General features: G+C 39.3%; 1 protein-coding gene across 1 annotated transcript in view; it reads right to left on the reverse strand.

Annotated features, from left to right (window-relative positions):
- dnajc12 (DnaJ (Hsp40) homolog, subfamily C, member 12) overlaps positions 1-23,664 on the reverse strand; it is a 60,675-nt gene that overhangs the window by 14,035 nt on the left and 22,976 nt on the right. The window contains exons 2-3 of the mRNA XM_039735088.1: positions 16,176-16,254; positions 5,090-5,229 (exon numbers count right to left, since the gene is read on the reverse strand). Of these exons, the coding sequence (XP_039591022.1) occupies positions 5,090-5,229; positions 16,176-16,254 (219 nt within the window). The remainder of the gene's footprint in view (positions 1-5,089; positions 5,230-16,175; positions 16,255-23,664) is intronic.

Here is a 23,664-nt window from a genome sequence, read left to right on the forward strand (position 1 = left end):
ACAAGAAACAGCTTCCTATCCCTAATATGATTTGGCCACCCATTGCCTAGCTCAGGAAATTTTGCATGAGAAGTAACTTGCTCATATTTTGGAGTATCTATATATTTGAGCAAGTTAGATGCTAAATGAAAAATAGACATCTTCTGCTTTAGCCCACCAGCTGAGTTAGTATTAATCAAGTATTCCTTTAAAAATTTTCAACTTATGTCCCCATGCTCTTTTTGAAGAACCCATTTTAAAATAACAGTTTGATTCATGGTAGAAATTCCCTTCATTATTTTGAACACTTCAACAATGTTGCCGGTTTTGATTTCTTAAGCTAAAAAAATTCAGCTCCCTTACATCTTCTAGAGAACAAAATTGCATAACCTCCCTTGACTTAACTTCATGCTATACAAAATAACATCCTATTAGCCTTCTTAATCAGTTCTGTACATTGCTTGAATGTAGAAAATCATCTACTAGTCCAGGGGTCCTCAATCACAGTCCTGGAGGGCCGCAGTGGCTGCAGATTTTTGTTCTAACCTGGTTGCTTAATTAGACTGCAATTCTTGCCAATCATTTAATTTCATGGCTTTGTTAGTGCTTTAACTCTGCTATGTCAGGTAATTCTCATATTTTAGATTTCCATCCCCTTTCTAATGATATCATCCAAATGAACTGAAGGCTAAAATGGATGAGTAATTCTCAGTACTTCCCTTTTTCTCTTTATTTTCCTTCCAAGTATTTAATTAAGCCCAAAAGTGCATGATAAATACACACGTGTAAATGGTAACAAGCTAAATGGAGAAATGCTGGTCTCTTTGGTCATTTGCATGTTATTGCTAATTAGGAGCAATTAAAAACCAAGAATACTGTTGTTTAAAACTAAAATATGCAATAAGAGTTCAAAATCTTAATGAGACACCTAAAGTGAATCAGAAGTGTTAATTGGCAATAAGTGCTTCTTATTTAGCAACTGAGTTGGAGCAAAAACCTGCAGTCACTGTGGCCCTCCAGGACTGCGATTGAGGACCCCTGTACTAGTCATAAGGTGTGCTTTCAACTTTCAAACCTTCCATTATGCATTCAAATCTAACATTTTTGTTTCTAATATTTTACATTTGTTTATATTAAATTTCATCTGCATAAAATTCAAATTCTGCTCAGGTCCATGTTTAACAATCCGAATGATAAACCTAGCTTTGTATTAACTGCAGAATTAACCAGTTTGTTACCTAGCAGCTCAGTAACATGTACTATACGTGTAAAGAATAGCTGGGTCATATTAAACAATTTGGAAATTACAGAGAACTAAGAAGCTATAAAGATTAAAAAGGTTTAAAAGAGAATACACTTATTTAGATGGATAACATTTAATCAAGAGTCCTCACAGATGTTATTGATCACATATCATACCTTTAGTATCTACCACTTAACCAGACAGAGATAGATAGATAGATAGATAGATCTTTTGTCCTCACATGGAAATTTGGCTTTTTACAGAAGCTCTGTAAATAAATATGCACAAACATACACACTATGGTCTAAATACACATTAGAATGACACACATTAGAAAAAGAAAACTTCTGGCTTGGCAGTCACAGTCCCAGTGAGGCATTACACTGACGTACTGCTGTTTGTATAAAGGAGCCCTAGTCCTAGCCCATATTTATCACACACTTCTGCTGAATAATTTGTTGGCTGAAAGTCCTCTGTGTTTATTCATAATGACACACAGTTTTGTTTTAATCTTCTCCTTTGCTGCTACCTCCAGGTGATCCAGAGTATATCCCATAACGGAGCTTTCCCTTTTAATTAGCTTGTTGATTCGGTGAGCCTGTCTTAAAGTGATGTTACCAGCCCAGCACTACACAGCACAGAAAATTGCACTGACCATTACAGAGTTGCAGAAGATGAATGATGTCACTTCACACATTAAAGGAACACTGTCTCCTAAAAAGAAGGTCTATGCTGACCTTTCTCATATAGTTACTCTGTGTTACGAGACCAGTCCAGCTTGTCATTGATGTGAACCCCCAAGTACTGTCTGTTCAGTCTGTTCTCCTTTATCAATACAAACCATGTGCAGAATCACCTGAAAAATTCTGCCAGTGACATGACCTGGTGTTATGTTTACAGTCAGAGGTATACAGAGTGGGTGGCACAATGGGTAGCGCTGCTGCCTCGCAGTTAGTAGACCTGTGTTCGCTTCCCAAGTCCTCCCTGCGTGGAGTTTGCATGTTCTCCCCGTGTCTGCATGGGTTTCGTCCAGGTGCTCAAGTTTTCTCCCACAGTCCAAAGACATGCAGGTTAGGTGCATTGGCAATTCTAAATTGTCCCTAGTGTGTGCTGGATGTGTGTGCCCTGCGGTGGGCTGGCACCCTGCCTGGGGTTTGTTTCCTGCCTTGCACCCTGTGTTGGCTGGGATTGGCTCCAGCGGACCCCCGTGACCCTGTAGTTAAGATATACAGTGGTGTGAAAAACTATTTGCACCCTTCCTGATTTCTTATTCTTTTGCATGTTTGTCACACAAAATGTTTCTGATCATCAAACACATTTAACCATTAGTCAAATATAACACAAGTAAACACAAAATGCAGTTTTTAAATGATGTTTTTTATTATTTAGGGAGAAAAAAAAAATCCAAACCTACATGGCCCTGTGTGAAAAAGTAATTGCCCCCTGAACCTAATAACTGGTTGGGCCACCCTTAGCAGCAATAACTGCAATCAAGCGTTTGCGATAACTTGCAATGAGTCTTTTACAGCGCTCTGGAGGAATTGTGGCCCACTCATCTTTGCAGAATTCAGCTTTATTTGAGGGTTTTCTAGCATGAACCGCCTTTTTAAGGTCATGCCATAGCATCTCAATTGGATTCAGGTCAGGACTTTGACTAGGCCACTCCAAAGTCTTCATTTTGTTTTTCTTCAGCCATTCAGAGGTGGATTTGGTGGTGTGTTTTGGGTCATTGTCCTGTTGCAGCACCCAAGATCGCTTCAGCTTGAGTTGACGAACAGATGGCCGGACATTCTCTTTCAGGATTTTTGGTAGACAGTAGAATTCATGGTTCCATCTATCACAGCAAGCCTTCCAGGTCCTGAAGCAGCAAAACAACCCCAGACCATCACACTAACACCACCATATTTTACTGTTGGTATGATGTTCTTTTCTGAAATGCTGTGTTCCTTTTACGCCAGATATAACGGGACATTTGCCTTCCAAAAAGTTCAACTTTTGTCTCATCAGTCCACAAGGTATTTTCCCAAAAGTCTTGGCAATCATTGAGATGTGTTCTTAGCAAAATTGAGACGAGCCTTAATGTTCTTTTTGCTTAACAGTGGTTTGCGTCTTGGAAATCTGCCATGCAGGCCGTTTTTGCCCAGTCTCTTTCTTATGGTGGAGTCGTGAACACTGACCTTAATTGAGGCAAGTGAGGCCTGCAGTTCTTTAGACGTTGTCCTGGGGTCTTTTGTGACCTCTCGGATGAGTCGTCTCTGCGCTCTTGGGGTAATTTTGGTCGGCCGGCCACTCCTGGGAAGGTTCACCACTGTTCCATGTTTTTGCCATTTGTGGATAATGGCTCTCACTGTGGTTCGCTGGAGACCCACAGCTTTAGAAATGGCTTTATAACCTTTACCAGACTGATAGATCTCAATTACTTCTGTTCTCATTTGTTCCTGAATTTCTTTGGATCTTGGCATGATGTCTAGCTTTTGAGGTGCTTTTGGTCTACTTCTCTGTGTCAGGCAGCTCCTATTTAAGTGATTTCTTGATTGAAACAGGTGTGGCAGTAATCAGGCCTGGGGGTGGCTACAGAAATTGAACTCAGGTGTGATACACCACAGTTAGGTTATTTTTTAACAAGGGGGCAATTACTTTTTCACACAGGGCCATGTAGGTTTGGATTTTTTTTCTCCCTAAATAATAAAAAACATCATTTAAAAACTGCATTTTGTGTTTACTTGTGTTATATTTGACTAATGGTTAAATGTGTTTAAAGATCAGAAACATTTTGTGTGACAAACATGCAAAAGAATAAGAAATCAGGAAGGGGGCAAATAGTTTTTCACACCACTGTAGCACATTGGATGATGGATGGTATACAGAGTGAAGAGAAAAGGAGACAAGAGTGTTCCTTGTGGTGCTCCAGTGTTGCTCGTATCCATAACAGAGACACAATTCTTGAATCTCACAAACTGCAGTCTGCCTGACAGATAGTCCATAATGCAAGACACCACAGGCTCATTCACCAGCATACTGGAGACATCAGAATCCTCTCAGTGCTGTCAGCTTTATCCAGGTGAGAATACACCCTGTGGAGCAAACAGACAATTGCATCCTCCACTCCAATGTTTGTCTGATAGGCAAACTGCAGTGGGTCCAGGTGGTCTACTAGTCACATAGTCCAAGACCAGCCTCTCAAAGGTCTTCATGATGTGAGACGTACGTGGCACTGGCCTGTAGTCATTAGGTGAAGCGGTGCAGGTCTTCTTTGGGACAGGAACAATGCAGGATGTTTTCCATAACAGCAGCACTTTTTGCAGCCCTAATTTTCGACTGAACAGGTGACAGCAGACACCACAAAGATGGACAGCACACACTTTAACAACTTGAGGACTGACACTATTGGTCTCACAACATTTCCTGTGTGTAGCTTCTTCAGATGTCTTCACAGTTGTTCATTAGTTATGGAAGGCCCATACTTTCCATGGTCAGAAGTAGACTCATTTCCATTGCTGAGTACCCATTTGCAGAGGGAGGAATAGAAACATTAACATGGATGATGTAACGTATGACAGTGATGTATTTGGGAAAGAAAAAAACCACAGACATTGGAACAATATAACAGTTGTACACAGAGAATGACCAAATCAGAATTTAAAGCCAACCTCCTGGAATTGTGAGGCGTCTGGGCAAACCACTGCACCAATCTATAATTAAATCTTTCTATAAGTAAGTTATACCCAATATGTTAAAAAAAAAACCTCTCTTGAATTATTGTATTTTTGTCAATCTGTGCATCCCCTTGAATGAGAAGACAGCTGTATAATACAAATAGAATTGATCCATCAAATCAAATGCGCTGCACAACATTCAAAAGCTTACCGTTTTTACAGAGTCGCTGAGTGCTTCCCATTCTTGAAAGGGGATGGCGATTTGGCAGCGTCTCCAGTAGTCATATCGTGAACGACTGTCTTCATTAAGGAGGACATCTTTGGCTTTCTGCAGTTTTTGAAACTCTTCAACTATAGCCGATACAAGGAACAAGTCAAAACAAACATTTTGAGGGTCACATTTAATAAAGTTCATTAAGTCAAGACTCCTTTTCATCTACAACCATTACAGTACCCTTTAAAGGCCTTCATCTTGTTGTTAATTTTATGTGGCTTTCTAGTGAAAATATACAAGTAAAAATTAACTAAACTGGCAATTTTCTCTTTGCTCTAGAAAATATACTCACACGTATATCATGACAGCCTAATTCCTAAAAGTTAAAAAAAAAAAAACCAACTTTCTATTTAAACTGTAAAAACATCTATAAGTTGCCCGCATAAAATGATAAGTCATCCATCATCATCATCACATTTCTTTTTTTTTTCTCTCTAATCCTGCTATGTTACTGCCACTATATACAGTGGGTACGGAAAGTATTCAGACCCCCTTCAATTTTTCACTCTTTGTTATATATGCTTCACTGTGGGGACTGTATTGGACAAGTGATGAGCAGTGCCTGGTTGTCTCCACACATACCGCTTAGAATTAAGGCAAAAAAATTCTATCTTGGTCTCAGCAGACCAGAGAATCTTATTTCTCACCTTTTTAGAGTCCTTCAGGTGTCTTTTAGCAAACTCCATGCGGGCTGCCATGTGTCTTGCCTCTCCTCAGTGTGTGGAGACAACCAGGCACTGCTCATCACTTGTCCAATACAGTCCCCACAGTGAAGCATGGCGGTGGCAGCATCATGCTGTGGGGGTGTTTTTCAGCTGTAGGGACAGGATGACTGGTTGCAATTGAGGGAAAGATGAATGCGGCCAAGTACAGGGATATCCTGGACAAAAACCTTCTCCAGAGTGCTAAGGACCTCAGACTGGGCCACAGGTTTGCCTTCCAACAAGACAAAGACCCAAAGCACACAGCTAAAATAACGAAGGAGTGGCTTCACAACAACTCTCTGACTGTTCTTGAATGGCCCAGCCAGAGCCCTGACTTAAACCCAATTGAGCATCTCTGGAGAGACCTAAAAATGGCTGTCCACCAACGTTTACCACCCAACCTGACAGAACTGGAGAGGATCTGCAAGGAGGAATGGCAGAGGATCCCCAAATCCAGGTGTGAAAAACTTGTTGCATCTTTCCCAAGAAGACTCATGGCTGTATTAGCTCAAAAGGGTGCTTCTACTAAATACTGAGCAAAGGGTCTGAATACTTAGGACCATGTGATATTTCAGTTTTTCTTTTTTAATAAATCTGCAACAATTTCAATAATTATTTTTTTTGTCTGTCAATATGGGGTGCTGTGTGTACATTAATGAGGAAAAAAAATAATTTAAATGATTTTAGCAAATGGCTGCAATATAACAAAGAGTGAAAAATTGAAGGGGGTCTAAATACTTTCCGTACCCACTGTATAGTAAGCTCCTCGTCCTGCCCATGCAAAGAGACTTTGAAAAGGCGGAGAACCTAAGGCATAAACAACATTAGATTATTGTATAATTCTATCATATTACTGCATGTCTTGGTGGGGGTAGCTAGATATTTGGCCTAGGTCAAACTGATTTTGACTTTTATTGATTCTAAAGGACTACGCAGCAAATTCTAAGAGACTCAGTGGCACCTTGAGGTTTATTACTTGAGAAATGACCACATGCTCTATTCGCTTCATTTTGCTTCTTTTACTAAATTTTCCTTCATTTGCAAATTTATACTCTGGTTTCTTCCCACAGTCCAAAGACATGCAGGTTAGGTGCATTGGTGATTCTAAAAAATTGTCCCTAGTGTGTGCTTGGTGTGTGGGTGCGTGTATGTGTGTGTGCGCCCGGGGTTTGTTTCTTGCTTTGCACCCTGTCAGCTGGGATTGGCTCCAGCAGACCCCAGTGACCCTGTGGTTAAGGTGTAGCGGGTTGGAAAATGGATGGATGGACAGATACATCCTAAATTCCTCCTATGGCAATAGCAAAGAAGAGTGAGAGAGGTCTTAAGTGCTCCATTACTACACATTTAAACAGGTACAATACATACTAGAAAGCAGTGTGGTGTAGCAATTAAGGCTTCAAACCCTGAGGTTGTGGATTCAAATCCTGCTGACACTGTGGCCATGAGTAACTCACTTCACCTGCCTGTGGTCCAACTGGAAAAGTAAAAGAAATGTAACTGATTGTGTCTTAAGTCACTTTAGATAAAAGCATCAGTCAAATAAAAATATATAAATAGTAAGTAGTAAGTAATAATTAGGGTTGACAAAAGGGAAAAAGGCATTCCTGTCAACTCCTGGGTCATCTGTAGTATAGTGCCCAGGGATATCTTGTATCATACCATACCTCACAGGTCCCTTTGTCTACAGACCTTGTGGAGGACCTTACTGCCATAACAATACCTTTCTCTTTTTCTTGGCATGTGGACATCTTGCAAGAGATGTTTCCATATCTTTCCATGGGCAATGCTGGGTCATGCACTTGTTCTGCTCCTTCATTTCCTGCCTGCAATCTCCTGTTAATCTGGCCACTCATCACAATATTTGCAGATGATTCTTTTCTGTTACTGATTTACATTTTAATTCTGTGTAGAATTTTGAGTCTGAATTCAATTCAAGTGGAAGAATAATTGAGAATAAAGTGCTTTGACTAACTAAGCAAAGTATCTATCTATCTATCTATCTATCTATCTATCTAAGCTTACACGTCTTTTGAATCAGTGATTGGTGGAAGCATTAATTAATTAACACCACTAAATAGAAATGAAATGTTAGGAACAACACGGTAGCTTGGTGGTTAGTGTTTGGCTTCATGGAACTGGGCTCATTCCCTACCTCTGTGAAAAGTTGCACCTTCTCCTTATTTCTGGATTTCATTTTAAATTCTTGAGAAAAGACATACTGGGGGTAAAACTATAGAGAAGGGAGCTGAGAACTTAACACACCTCACAGCATGTCCTCAATTCTTTTCAGGAATAGGCTGGAAGTGAATCACAAAAAGCACACACTAGAAGGAAAATTAGATATACCAGAGAACTAAATTAACCCTGGTGGTTCAAGAGTTGAAAGGAAGACTGAGACCAGTGACACGAATACAAGAAGGTTGAAAAGATGCCCAAACCACAGTACTAAGGTAATTATATTGCAACCAGGTAGTTGGAACTCTGCATGGCTGGCTGCATCAGACACCCTGAACAGACAATAAATCGCTGAATCGGCACTTAATTGAAATAGACAGTCATAGTTAAAAGCCGGTAATGGAAATAAATTAGTGGAACAGTTTGAAATCATTAATACATGGTCTTAGGAAAGGACCGTGGTGCAGTGGTGGTGTTGTTGCATTACAAGTTCAAATCACCAACATATGTGTTTTTCTGAGTTGCATCTACTTCAGGGGTGTCAAACCTTTTTTCCCCTGAGAGCTACTTTTAAAAAATGAAAATGGCCGAGAGGTACTCATGTATTCTGATGTTTATTCTCATAGCTTATTTCAACCCAAACAAACTGAATACGCTTGTTTTGCCTGAACATTTACAAAATGTCAGTGTCCACAACTCACATTAAAACATCACAAAAATATTTAGTTCACCTGCAAGTGCATTTTGTATGTCTGTATGCATTTTACACTTTAGTGTATCTCACACTATTGAATTAAAACATGAATGGTGTCAAAACAAAACAGTGCAATTACAAATACACAGATATGACTTATTCCTTTGTTATTTTGTTACATGTTACTGTTTCACGTGTCCAGTTGCATGTGTGATGTGTTTTTTAGTTAGTCAGATGACTGGCACTGCATGGAGTAAAAAAGAGAGGCGGGTGTGTGGTGGAGTGCAACCCCTTAGGTTCACTTTTATGGAGTCATTTAAATGTTCCTCTGTCAGTGTTGTTCTGAACTTTGATTTCATGACATTCATGTCAGAAAAGGCAGACTCACAGAGGTATGGAGACCCAAACAAAGCAGACATTTTCAGAGCTGCTTGGTGAAGACTCTTATAGTTATCTGGCTCTACTAAGCTCCAGAAATGCTGAGAATGCTGTTGAGACTTTAACTGCACATTATTTTGAAGGTTTACTAATATATAATATATAAAATCCAATGTCTGTCTGTCTGTATGCCTGTCCGCTTTCACGAGAGAACTACTTAACGGATTTAGATTGGGTTTTCTTCTATAATTTGCTTGAATATTCCAGTTGATTTTGTAACGTCTCTGATTTCACTATGTATCGTAGTTCACTTGCGGTACCAATTTATTTGCGTAAATCTAAGATCCACGCAGCGGGCCAAGTGGAGGGACCTTCCTCACTCACTCACTCGCCAGCTTCGGGAGAGAAAAATTGTATTCAACTTTGTTTGTTTGATATTTAAAATAAAGTGTTACTTAGGTCTTGATGAGTTTGAGTTTGGATATTCTCTTAAGTGTATGCCACATTGAAATGATAGATTGCAATTCAGATTGTGGATCGTGATTTTGTGTTGAAAGGATTGTGATATGATTTTTTTGGAAAGATTGCCCACCCTGGTGAGCTACTTGGAAAGGGACTGCGAGCTACTGGTAGCTCGAGAGCGACGTGTTGGAGACCCCTGATCTACATGTTTTCACTATGTCTCCGAGGCATGCGTGTTTGATTAATTGTTCATCCAACACTGTTCCATGAGAGAGTGTGGCTATGTATGAGTGGGTCCTGTGAAATACTGAAATTTTGTACAGAACTGACTTCTGCCTTTCAACTAAGTGAGCCAAGATAGGCTCCAGCCTCCTGTGACCCTAAATTGGATTAAATATGCTTGAGACTGTTATGTAATGTTATTTTTGAAAGGCATTATAAAAAAATAGGCTGTGATAAGATGCATGCTATCTCTCCAGCTACAAAACAATTTAGTATTCCCAGGAGGTTTAGGTTTACAAGTTAAAATCTTCATGATTTTAGCATGCAGTCTAAATGAAAATGATGAGAAGTTAATTATCTCTTAGTTAAGAGTGATAACACCCATTGCTTAATACTTTATTCTCAGGCTGATATCTTGCACTGACAAAAAAAACACTCAGAGGGAGCTTGTCTTAATGGCAATAAAAACAAAACCCTCTTCAGGCTATGGCAAGAAAATGTGACGAGGTCAATGTGTCAAGCAACCTTAACTGAAGGACCTTTTCTTCAAAGACATCCTGTTATAAAGATATAAAGTGACATTTGGAAAAAATTAAGCAAGAAAAAAAAATCAAGGATCTGCCTGGAAGCGCATAATCTGGAGCATTGAGCTTCAAATAAAACAACAAAGAAAAGATAAAAGTCATATAATCAACTCATACCTACACAAACTGTTTATTTCTTTACAAAGACTGAGCAAGTTTCCTATTTTTCTTAACCTTTTTCATGAAGGATGTAGGTAGATGGATCTTATTCTAACAGCATTGGGTGGAAGGCAATATCCCATCACTCATTTTCACAAAGGACATATCTACACCCTTTGCTCACCAACTAATCCAACACTCATTTCCTTGGCAGTCCCTCTACAAAGACCACTCACAGATGTTGACTGACTCCATAACTGAACTCAAATAACTGCCCATTTTTTCCAACAAGGAGTTGAAGGCACCAGTACAGCAAATATGCCACTCATTTTTTTTAATCCATCAACCTTTGTGTTTTTCCATTGTTAGGGGGAAGGACTGTGATAACTAGCACTCCATTCAAGGCTGGTTCCTGCTTTGCGTTCCATGATGCTGGGATAAGTTTCACCTTCTCAAGTCCATAAAAATTTTAAAGTTCCAAAAATAAATCACCTGAAGCCAGCAGTTTAAGTAAGCCCATAGTAACACTAATTACCTTTTGTTCCTTGGTAGATGATTAAATATCTAACACTGTAATGATATCTGACCAACCATTTATTTTTTAAGAACTCTCAACTCCTGGTAATGACCTTCTGAGGTATAAAAACTGAGCCAAGAGGATGAATAGTGGAATGATGTTCCTCAGTGACTGGGTGGCAGCAAGAGACATAATGAAGGGAGTAAGGAATCAAGCTACGACAAAGCCAGGTGCAACCAAAGTAATGCTTTAGTTGTCTACAACTGAAAGCCAGTGTCAAAAACACAAGACAGGCAATAAAAACACTTAAAAAGCACTAAGCAGAGCTTAGAATCCTGAAAAGCAGACAAAACGCGAAAATACTAAACTCAGAACACAATGTGCCAAGTTAGGGCAATGAAAGACTGAAATTATCCATTTTCATTTCCCCTTCTCCTTCGATCATTGTGACTGTGGCATAATTGGTGTTGTTAGGCAAAAGACTATGTTGGGGGGGAAGGGGTGAAGATCAAATGATAGGTCAGGCAATGGTAGACCCCATGAAATGTTTTTTTCTTTTTAAAAATATGTGGGCATACCAAGATTTAATATTCATTTAAACAGTATTGTTAGAGAAAGGTGATGTAATTGAACCAAAACAATGAAAATCTGACTTTGCAATGATTTATTTGACAAAAAACGAACTGATATGCCATTTCCATCTCTGGAAAAAAGTAAGTCCACCCTTGGCGCTAATAGCTAGTATCAGCCCCTCAAATGGGTGTTTCTGATAATTATCTAGCACTCTTTGGCATCAACTGGAAGAAAGTATTTTCCACTCCTCCATGCAGAATTCCTTCTGTTGTGCGGTGTTTGAAGGGTGTCTTGTGTGCTCAGCCATCATCCCTCGAATCTTGAGTGGTTTCAGACACTGGATTTGACATGGTCATTCTAGAACCCCTGCTTTCTTTTCAGCCATTCTTTGGTGGTGTGTTTTTGGACATTGTCATGTTGTAAGATCTAGACTTCAATATTTGGATAAATGGTCTCACATTTTCCTCAAGCACCTTGTGATATAATGAAGAATTCCTGGTGGATACTATGATAGGGAGCTGCCCGAGCCTTGATGCAGCAAACCAGCCCCAAACTATAACATTTCCATCTCAATGCTGTATATCTGGTATCAGGTTCTTCTAGTCAAATGCTGTCTTTGGTTTTCACCAAACATATCTTCTGGTAGCACGGTCAAATTACTGTAACTTTACCTTGTCTATCCAGAGCACATTGTTCCAGAAGTCCTGGTCTTTGCCAAGGTGTTCATGGACAAACTTTAGTCTTGCCCTGATGTTCTTTTTGGTCAACAAAGGTTTCCTTGTGGCACACCTCTCAAGTAGATCAAATTTGTCCAGCCTCTTTCTTTTTGTTTTTTTTTTATAATTTCATTGATTTTATTGAAATTACACAATATTCCATACAAATAGATCAATTTTACAAGAATAGGATTGAAAAAAAAATCAACCTCCACCCCTGAGAAAGAGAGCATGGGCAGCAGAATAAAAGTTAAAGCTAGTAAAAATAAGTAAATAGATAAATTAATAAGTCAATATAGATAAATGGAGAAGAAAAAGAAATGGGAAGAGAATCTGCTTCCTCAGTGCTTTAAAACCTTATTCTAAAATCTTATTGATTAGATCCTGCCAGGTTTTGAAAAAGTGAGTTTCAGATTTTTTTACAATTTCAAATAGTATATAACATCAGTTACCCACTGACTTAAAAGAGGAGAGTTAGGATTCTTCCAGTTTAGCAAGATACAGTAAGTCTCCATGCCAGTAGTTTAGTAAAGGCAATCACAGTTTGTTTGTCCTTCTCCACTTTAAGCCCATCTTGGAGTCCACCAAACACAGCTGTTAGTGGGTTAGGAGGTTTTGTGACACTAAGGCTGTCTGAAGGACATTTAAAGATTTTGGTCCAGAATGATGTTTATTTTTGTGCAGGCCCAAAACATGTGACCCAGTGAGGCCAGTACTTGATTGCAGCATTTGCAGGTTGGATTTTGCCCTGGAAACATTTTGGACAATTTTAAATGAGACAGATGTTCTCGATATACAATTTTGAGTTGAATAATTCTATGCTTTGCACATATGGAGCTCGAGTGAATTCTCTGCATTGCTACCTTCCACTCCTTTTCTGAGATGTTGAGTGAGTGATCCTTTTCCCACTGTCCTCTGGGGTCTTTGAAAGGGAGTGACTGTAAAATGGTTTTATATATTACAGAAATGCTGTCTGAGTCCTCAAGACTGATCAATGTTTCCAGCATAGAGTGAGGTGGGAGGTGAGGAAAATTGGGTAGGTTTTGTTTAACAAAGTTTCTAATTTGAAGATAGTGAAAGAAATGCGTTACTGGAAAGTTAAATTTAGAATGTAATCGTTCGTAGGATGCAAAGACGTTGTCTATGTACAGATCTCTAAGTGATTTAATCCCAGATGTTTTACAGACTTTAAAAACTGCATTCATTTGAGAGGGTAGAAAAAGGTGGTCCTTATGCAGAGATGCCACCAATAAAAGATTCTCTATCTTAAAATGCTTCCCTCTCAAGTAGATATGATTTGTGCAGCCTCTTTCTATTGGTAGTTTCATGCACTTTGACATCAGAATTGAAAACAGCTACCTGTAAGTTACATGATGAAATTCTAGGGTTCTTAAGAGACTTCTTTCAGCATCTTACATTCTGCTCTTAGGCTAAACTTCATGGGGTTGCCTTGTCTGGAAAAGTTGGTAGCTCTTTGAAATCTCCACCACTTGTAGATGATCTTCCACACAGTAGATTGGTTGACTTCTAATTGTTTGGTGACTTTTTCAAATCCCCTCCTAGATACACAAGCATCTATAACCTTCATCCCGAAGGCTTCAGAGAGCTCTTTTAATATTGGCATGGTGATAACATAACTTTTCAACAACAGACAGTAAATTAAACTAAATTTCTGAGGTTTAAATAAGACAATTTCGGAAAAGATCCTCTTTAATGATGTTTTAATTAAGTGCACCTGATCTGCTGCACCTAATTTTAATTTTAGGTACTGTATTTGAGGTAGTGAAATGTAGGAATGTACAGGAGTATACGCTTTCCACATGAAAAATGTGCCTTTATGTTTATTTAAATTATACACAGAACTACAAAATGCCGTTGTGGTATGGTGTTTGTAATACTTTATCACCTTTATGTATACTAGGGGGCTTCGCTCGCCAACCCCTGTGTTTGGTCTTCTGGATACACACTTTTAAGATTTTTTCTTTGAATTTCATTAGTTTCACTTTTATTTCAGAACTTCTGTAAAAACAATATTTGGAATCTTTCGAGTCCAAATATGCTGAATCTTTTTAATGAGGTCAGTGAGACACGTGTTTAATGACTTTGTACCATAATTCAGGATAGGTTTCTCTGTTTGGAATTTCAGCACAGACAGAACGATCTACATCATAAGCAGTTAATAATTTTTTTTTGCAAAGTAACCAATAAACGCATGTGAGGTAAACTCCGTTTTTGAAATTCTCCGACTTAAACTTCAAAGCCTTACAATATTTACATACTTCTGACATATCACCTATGTCCATATATTCGATCTCTATTCGCCTTTTCATTATTTCTCTGAGTAATAATTTCTCTTCTTTTGTGCTAATGCGATGTTTACTTTCTTTGTTTTGACACTGTCGTTTTTTTCTGCTTTCATATTCTGTATCTTGCTCTGCATGTGTTTCGCGCCTACGTTTTTGTCTTTTGAATTCCAGTTCTCATTTTCTCTAACCTGCTCTATATGTGTTTGGCCCCCATGTTTTTTAACCTCTTTATGACGTTTTACCACTCTGTCTTTTATTTTTGACCTCGCTTTGTCCTGCTTTTTCTTTTCCAATGACACCTGGTCTGTGGTGGTGATTTTCCCTTTTTCGAGTAATAATTTATGTTTGTTTGCGCTACTGTGATCTTTACTTTCTTTTTTTTATACTTTCTAATTTTCCTACTTTTTTTATATTCTTTAACTTTCTCCACATGTGTATCGCGCCAACGTTGTTTTTTTTTGAGCCTTTCGAATTCCACTGCTTTCATAATCTCTAACCTGCTTTGCATGTGTATAGTGCCAACGTTTGTGAACGTCTTTATGAAGTTCTACTTTGTCTTTTACTCTTTGTCTTTTAATTCTGAGCCAGATTGAACATGCTTCTTTTTCAGTTCCACTTGTTCCGGGCTGATAATTACTTTCCTTATTTTCTGAATTTGCACCTAGATTTTTCTTTTTCTTTTTTTTCTCTCCAATGTTTTTGAGTCTCTTTTCTCCACACTGCTTTCTTCTTTGCTTAGTCGTCTACGTTTCATTTATAACGTATTGTCCTTATACGCTTTATATGTGCTGAGAGCCTTGGATCTGTGTGTGCTCAAAGCCTCCTTTACACGACTGAGTGTTTTGCTCCTCTGGGCTTATTTGATATTGATTGTAAGTAGGGCGTGTCTTGCAAGAATCTCATGTTCCACGTCATCGCGAGACGGTCCTGGGTCAATCTCTTGGCACAAAGTCTCATGTTTAAGGCCCCCACGAGATGCTCCGTGGTCAATCTCTTTCATCTCGCGGTTTCTTTTAAGTGTCGTCTCGACACCCTAGTGTTTCTCTTCAGTATTTTTTTTTATAATAGAGAGATAAACACTTTAAAAGAAGATCAAATCTTGATATGCCCACATATGTTAAAAAAGAAAAAACTTTTCAAGGGGTCTATTTACTTTTTCACATGACTGTATCTTACAGTTATGGTGGTGGAGGCAGTATTCTTTTCTTTACTACCTAATGGAGCATTGACCACAACTGAAGGGTAAGTAGACGGAGTAAAACTGAAAGACTGTGTATTACAAGAAAGTTAACACTGAGAAAAACATGGAAGTGAATTAAGTGGAAAATCAAAGCAACAATGCAGGAGTCAAAAAACAAAAGGCCAATGTCCTGCAGTGTCTAGAAACTGACCCCAATTGAAAATCCTTAGAATAAACCCAGCAGTGTCCTCCATCAGTGCTCCTTGAGTATAAACATGTCTGTAAGGCAGAATGAATGGACATCGGTAAACTTAGACATACTTACCTGAAGGGGAGAATTGCTTGAAAAAGGAATGTTATAGAGGCATAAACATTTGTAAAAGAAAGAACACAAGAAAGATAAAAAAAATAACCTGCTTGTGGGTTTCCTGGCTGCTTGTCAGGATGACGTTCAAGGGCTCGTGCCTTAAATTCAGTAAGAATCTGTTCTGACTGAAAAAGAAAAAAATAATTAAAAAGATTTAGAAAGTGTAAAAAAAATGGAGCCACTCTTATTCACTGATATACATTCTTTGAAAAAGATGTTTAGCTTTCAGTTTATGGCACTGCTGTTATAAATTAGGCACTGGATTTTAAATTCATTCATCCATCCATTTTGATCTCCCTGATGTTTGCAATTGCAAGATCCTAGCGTGCTGAAGACTACCATAGAAACATTAGATATAAGGCACGTGACAAGTGGGAACAAAATCAGAGTACACAGAAAACAAAAACCCACACGGAAACAAATCTGGGCTGAGAGCATGAACCAAAGACACAGGATCTATGTGGCAGCCCAACCAAGCACTGCACCATTCTACTGCCAACTAGTTAAAATTATATCATAAGTCTATAATAATAGATATTTGAACTCAGAACATTAAATCTTGAAAAGGCTTGCCAAATTTGCCCCTTCTACATTTAAATTGGTGAGTTTGTTGAGGGACAAACCGAGAGGTCTTGAGGCCGGCCAGGCAGTCAGTCAAATATATGTCAAGCACATGTGAGTGGGGGATATTTTCAAGGGTTGTGCCAGGTAAGCAATACCCCCAACATAAGTAGGGGTGGGAGGCTTTTGTGTAAATCAATCTCCCTTCTCCTCCGCAGTTCAGAGGAATGCCAACCAGAAAACAACTGACATCACTTCCTCTCCAGCCCAGGAAGCCCCTGCCCTTTCTTGAAATCTGCTATAACTGAGACTCCAACCAGAAGGGGATGTTCACTTTGGATCCAAATCTGGTAGACACAGACCTCCTGGTCAGAAGCACACCTTGTTGTCACTTATTTGTATGTCTTGCAGTGGTTGCTATTTTGTACCTTTGTAGTGATTTATTCTTTAATTTTTATTTCATTTTGCCATCATTAAACACGGTTTTCCCACAGTGGCACCCCAACTCATTTTACTATCTAACATTCATTATTTTCACAATGTCATACCAAATTTTAATTGCATGAGCAACAGAAGTGCTCTTTATTGTGACTTCTTTGTATGGCCGGCAGTGGTCGCCATTTTGCATCTTGTAGCACCTTATTCTTTCCCTTTTTGCCATCATTAAAAGGGGTTTTCCCACAGTGGCACCTCAACTCATCTTACTGTCTAACATTCATTATTTTTTACAAAGTCATACCAAATTTTAGTTGTATGAACAAACAGGAAGATCATTTTTGTCATGATGGTTGGATGAAGGTTCTCATGCATGGTACATCAGGAGAGGCAGCATAACAGGAAAACTGGTGATTGATGACTAAATGAACGTTTTCCAACATCTAAAGAGATGTGGTGTCCTCTCAGTAAGGCCTTGGAGCACTGGCTGACGGCTCACAGGGTGGAAGTCTTGTTATTCTTAGGCAGCATTAATGAATCCTTCTTCTACACTGGGAACTGATGTTAACCTGAATCACAGCTAAAGACAATATGGACAAGGGGGCAATCATCACACATTCTCTATCAACATTTAGCCAAAAAAGAGGGTGCCATGGCCTGTGCCATCATAACCTGGGTATAAACTATAACTATCATTTATTAATATTTCTATTGAACAACGACGTTATTTATTTTTATACCGTCCTACTTATTACTGCACTAATTACGCTGGTTGGACATGCAGGCAATAAAATTATTGAATCATTTAGTCTTCTTCCTATTATTATCCTATTCCTAAACAGAATACCAGCCAATGGTAAGGCACTCTCATGCTAGACCAGTGTGCAGCAGTCAATTAACATAGGTTTGAGGAAAACCCCAAGAAGACAAAATAAAAATATATGAATTCCAATTAATTAAAAAAAGAACACAAAGATCATTTTATAAAATTTAAAACCTTATGTTTGGAACTAAAACAAGCCAACCTCCACACTTTTAAAATAAAAAATAATATTACTCAAGCACAATGAATCCTACCTTTTGCCGTCCACATACTAAAAGATTTAAACATTAAATGGATCAGGTAATTGTTAATGACTCCATTTTATTATATATCCAATTTTTTTTACAAAGGATAACCTCAAATTGAAGCCATGTCTCTAGAGATATGAGACAGCAGCTCTAACCACTGTGCCACCTTTCTGCCATGTCAATATCAGGAAATTTGACTTAAAAAGATATGTAACAGGACCATTATCAAGCACTTAGCCAAGCAACAAGCAAAGCCAGCGCAATTAAAGCGAGCACAGTATGTGTACACAGCACGTTACACACAAGTTCATTGATGGGTAAATATTTTTATAATGCAGTGAAAGCAACATGGGGTGGGCCTGAAATCAAAAACAACCCCATGTTGCTTTTAGCATTTTTCATTGTTTTGCCAAAAATTGGTGCCTTTCACAGTTACCAGGGTTACTGAAACTCACTTTATGGTCAGCCTTTGCTACTTCCTTAAAAGGGCAACAGCTTTATGCAGATTGGCCCCGACTCCCACAAGATAACAGTGATGAGCCACAGCTGCTCCAATACAGCTGTATTGTAAAACACAACATTTTAAAGTAACAATGATGTGGGCCTTGGCTTTGCTTTTCAATATGGAAAAACTAAATTTTTAAATTACCCATGTCATATTTAGTCAGACAAACTTGGCAAGTACTCAGATACTCACTACAAAATGTCACAAGCCTGACAAAATACAACTTTTTAAAAAGGGTTAATTGTTTTATACACTTACACTGTGATCTGCATGTCTGGCTATTAGCCATTCAGATTTTAACACCACATAAGCCTTGACGGCCTGTGAGTAGCTCTGAAGCCAGTGGTATAATTAATCCAAACCCCTTAGACACTTTAAGCCTCTTTCAGCTTTGTGGCACACTTCTCATCAGTCTGGAATACTCCTGTCTGTCTGCCAAGGAAGCTGTTTATAGCTGGCATGGCCCCTTTGTCGGGAGTTTGGACTGGTACTACAAGGATATTGGTTCCATTGCCACCAGTGACTTACTTTGTTATCCAGAGCAAGATTCCTGATATGAATGGGCCCAAATATGTACAGTGGTATTTGCCCCCTTCCTGATTTCTTATTCTTTTGCATGTTTGTCACACAAAATGTTTCTGATCATCAAACACATTTAACCATTAGTCAAATATAACACAAGTAAACACAAAATGCAGTTTTTAAATGATGGTTTTATTATTTAGGAGAAAAAATCCAAACCTACATGGCCCTGTGTGAAAAAGTAATTGCCCCCTTGTTAAAAAAAAAATAACCTAACTGTGGTGTATCACACCTGAGTTCAATTTCCGTAGCCACCCCCAGGCCTGATTACTGCCACACCTGTTTCAATCAAGAAATCACTTAAATAGGAGCTGCCTGACACAGAGAAGTAGACCAAAAGCACCTCAAAAGCTAGACATCATGCCAAGATCCAAAGAAATTCAGGAACAAATGAGAACAGAAGTAATTGAGATCTATCAGTCTGTTGAACTTTTTGGAAGGCAAATGTCTCGTTATATCTGGCGTAAAAGGAACACAGCATTTCAGAAAAAGAACATCATACCAACAGTAAAATATGGTGGTGGTAGTGTGATGGTCTGGGGTTGTTTTTCTGCTTCAGGACCTGGAAAGCTTGCTGTGATAGATGGAACCATGAATTCTACTGGGGGCAATTACTTTTTCACACAGGGCCATGTAGGTTTGGATTTTTTTTCTCTCTAAATAATAAAAACCATCATTTAAAAACTGCATTTTGTGTTTACTTGTGTTATATTTGACTAATGGTTAAATGTGTTTGATGATCAGAAACATTTTGTGTGACAAACATGCAAAAGAATAAGAAATCAGGAAGGGGGCAAATAGTTTTTCACACCACTGTATATATATAATTCACTAAGGCAAGACAACCATGGAAAGCACGCCGGAAGAGGCGTGGATTCAAGCTTCCGACAAGTGAGACACCTATGGCGCGCAGGAAAGAGCCCGCCACCAACTCCAAGACCATTGGATACAACGACAACTTCGCAGGGCCACGCCCACCAACTCGGACGCGACGACACAGAAAAAATGGCATCATTTATATTCGTCTGTCATAGAGGCCACATGCAGTGCAGGTCAGGTTAATGTCATGTGCATTGACTGTTCATAGAGGCATGTTTCTCGCGGAGGTGAATCGCCATATGCAGCGTGTGAAACAGTTTGCGAGGGGTATCCCATGGGATCCTTAAAACAATCCTTTACAACTGACGTTGAAGCACAATGAAGTAAGCAGTCTTTAAAAACCAACTTTTCGGTTATGATGCATGACCGCGTGCACCATAACAAACTGTTTTACACGCTACATACAGCTATTCGCTTCCGCGACAAACATGCGTCTTCTTAGATGCTCCTGCAGGAACACAGAAGATGTTTTCCTGCCCACCAACGCTCCTTTTTCACCGGCCAGTGTCTACCCTCGCTCTCTAGGCATTCACACTGCCTGCCCATTTGCCCGGACGCAAAAATTCACCGACCACCCAGTTAGTCTCTTTCGTCTGCGGTAAGAGTCCACATGCACGTCTGTTATGCCACGGGTTCACTATTGTGTTGTATTTTGCTCTCTCCAGAGTTCCATCTTTTCATTCACTTACTGTTGTATTCTCACACCAACCCGTTTTAGATATCCGTGTCTTTCCAGAAGTGTTTAGCATTCAATAAATAATTATGCATGACATTGACCGTGTGTCTACCTAGCGCAGACAGGCATGGGTAAGCCGTTGAACCCCATTCGGGCTGCAAGCCGTGGAATTCCCACTAAATGTGACTCATACGCTCCCACTCATTACGTCCCTACCCTTTGTGCACACCCCCCTCCTACCGTGGTCGAGTATCTTGGTGGATTATATATAGAAAAGCAGCCAAAACCGAGGGGTATCCCATGGGGTCCTTAAAACATTCCTTTACAACTGAGGTTAAAACACAATGAAGTAGGCAGTCTTTAAAAAAAAGAGGTTTCGTTACGACGCACGCCTGCGTGCACCATAGCAAACTGTTTTACACGCTACATGCAGCAATTCGCTTCAGCGACAAAACATGCGTCTTCTTAGATGCTCCTGCACTTTGTTCACACCCCCCTCCCACCTCGCTACTACCGTGATCGGGTGTCTTGGTGGATTATATATAGAAAGGCAGCCAAAACCGCACAGAGCAATGAAAAGTTCCATCTTTTCATTCTCATTCTGTTGTATCCTCAGACCCTCCCTTTTTAGACAACTGTATCTTTCCAGAAGTGTTCAACCATCAATAAATAATTATGCGGCGTTTGTTATGCCGCGGGTTCACTATTGTGTTGTATTTTGCTCTCTCCAGAGTTCCATCCTTTCATTCACTTACTGTTGTATTCTCACACCAACCCATTTTAGACAACCGTGTCTTTCCAGAAGTGTTTAGCATTCAATAAATAGTTATGCATGACATTGAGCAAGTGTCGACCCGGCGTGGATAAGCCGTTGAACCCCATTCGGGCTGCAAACTAAGTCCCACTAAGTGCGACTCCTACGCTCCTACTGGTTGCGTCCCAACCCTTTGTACACACCCCCCTCCCACCTTGCTAATACCGTGGTCGGGTGTCTTGGTGGATTATATATAGAATAGCAGCCAGATCCGCACAGAGCAATGAAAAGTCTACGTCACTCACAGGTACATCTGGACTATGTAAAGACGCCGACTTGACGAGTTGGAGGTGGGCACATGAGCGGGCAGTGCATACTGAACGAGAAATCAGCAGACTAGCATGATGGACGGAGCTGAATGGACGTCATTCTCCTTTCCGCAGGAGAAGGTGCGAGGACGGTGCGCCAGTTTTCAGTCACTTCAGACGATTGTGTGTTGGTTCGTTCCGTGCATTGTTACAATGTTGCTTTTCTTGCTGATTTATTACATTACCGATTTTTCAAATGTTAATTTTCTCCCTGTGCTTAAAAATCATTAAAAAACCGGCCTGATTATGCGGCGTATGGTACGCGCGGGTTGGCTAGTATGATATATATCAAATAAATATGGGCCTGAACTGGATTAAGCAGGTTTGAGGAATGTTACCACTCTAAGTGTATAATGTACAGACTACACAAAACTAAATATTACAAACAAAATTTATATTTTTATGTTGTTTACCCAATTCAGTTTGTAGTGATGGCTATTATCATGCAGAACAGAGATACATATAGATCATATATAATAGGAGTCTATGATGACAAAGACTGAAAAAAAGCCTGTGAAAATAAAATCTCATGTTACTCATGTCACATAATCCACATGTCAAGTCATCCAGGCATATGCTCACAAAGCCCTTAGCAAATGTATTTTTGCTAATATATTGTAAAGTTAACCAATCTCAGAAAACGCTCAAATGTGCCGGAACAACTGAACTGAAGACTTGCCTTCCTGTCCAGCCCAATTTCAGCTAATATCGGCTAACATGGCACTTCATGTGGTATCCACAAAAAGCATGCACTGAAACAAATTTACAACTAACATTTAAAGGAAAGTGAATAAAGACGTTATCAGGAGGAGAACCTGCCTTGAACTTGTGTATATCCGAGATGCTACAACATGCAGAAGGTCAATTCACCCATGCAGTAGCACAGACTGGCACCAAATAACCCCAAGATACTCCAGTTGTGGATCACCACTATGAATATAAATGTAACGATGGAAGGCAGGTCTCCACTTCAAAGCTTATATATGTCTGAGCGCATTCCATTTTCATTCACGAGAGCTATTTCCAGCTTAATAAAGGATAAGCACAGTATGTTTGTGTCTATATGTGTGTCTGTTCGGTTGCTGTGTCTCTGTCAAGCTAACATAACATTTTATTAATAAAATGTAATGAATTTGTTATTCCAGTAGATACACATCACAGACAAAACAAAAATGAAGAATGCTGTTACAAAACCCATATCAAATGGCATATAACAGTGACATATGCATTGCAATTCTCTTTCCAACAGATGACGTATTGCAAACATTTGTAGTAATGCATTTTATTTGTATATGTGTTACAAAATACATTACAATAGATGGTGCACTGCAAACATTAACACTGAGGTCTACGTTAATTACTTAGATTTCAGCCTGTCTTAGAAGCATAGCTAGTTTAACTTCAGTAAAAATACATGCGCTTGGGACTTTGTGAGCCTGTGACATGTGAATTATGTGACATGAGTAACACAAGATTTTTTTCATGGACATTTTGCTACTGCTTGCTGTTGTCAACACAAATACTTATTGTATCTGATTTGATCTAATGTCTTAGCAGTATTTCTGAATGGATAAATAGTAACTTCCATCCATCCATTTTCCAACCCACTGGATCCAAACACAGCGTCACGGGGGTCTGCTGGAGCCAATCCCAGGGCACAAGGCAGGAACCGATCCCGGGCAGGGTGCCAACCCACCACAGGAC

This window comes from Polypterus senegalus, chromosome 1 (genome assembly GCF_016835505.1).
Source record: "Polypterus senegalus isolate Bchr_013 chromosome 1, ASM1683550v1, whole genome shotgun sequence".
In the NCBI taxonomy this organism is placed as follows: domain Eukaryota; kingdom Metazoa; phylum Chordata; class Cladistia; order Polypteriformes; family Polypteridae; genus Polypterus; species Polypterus senegalus.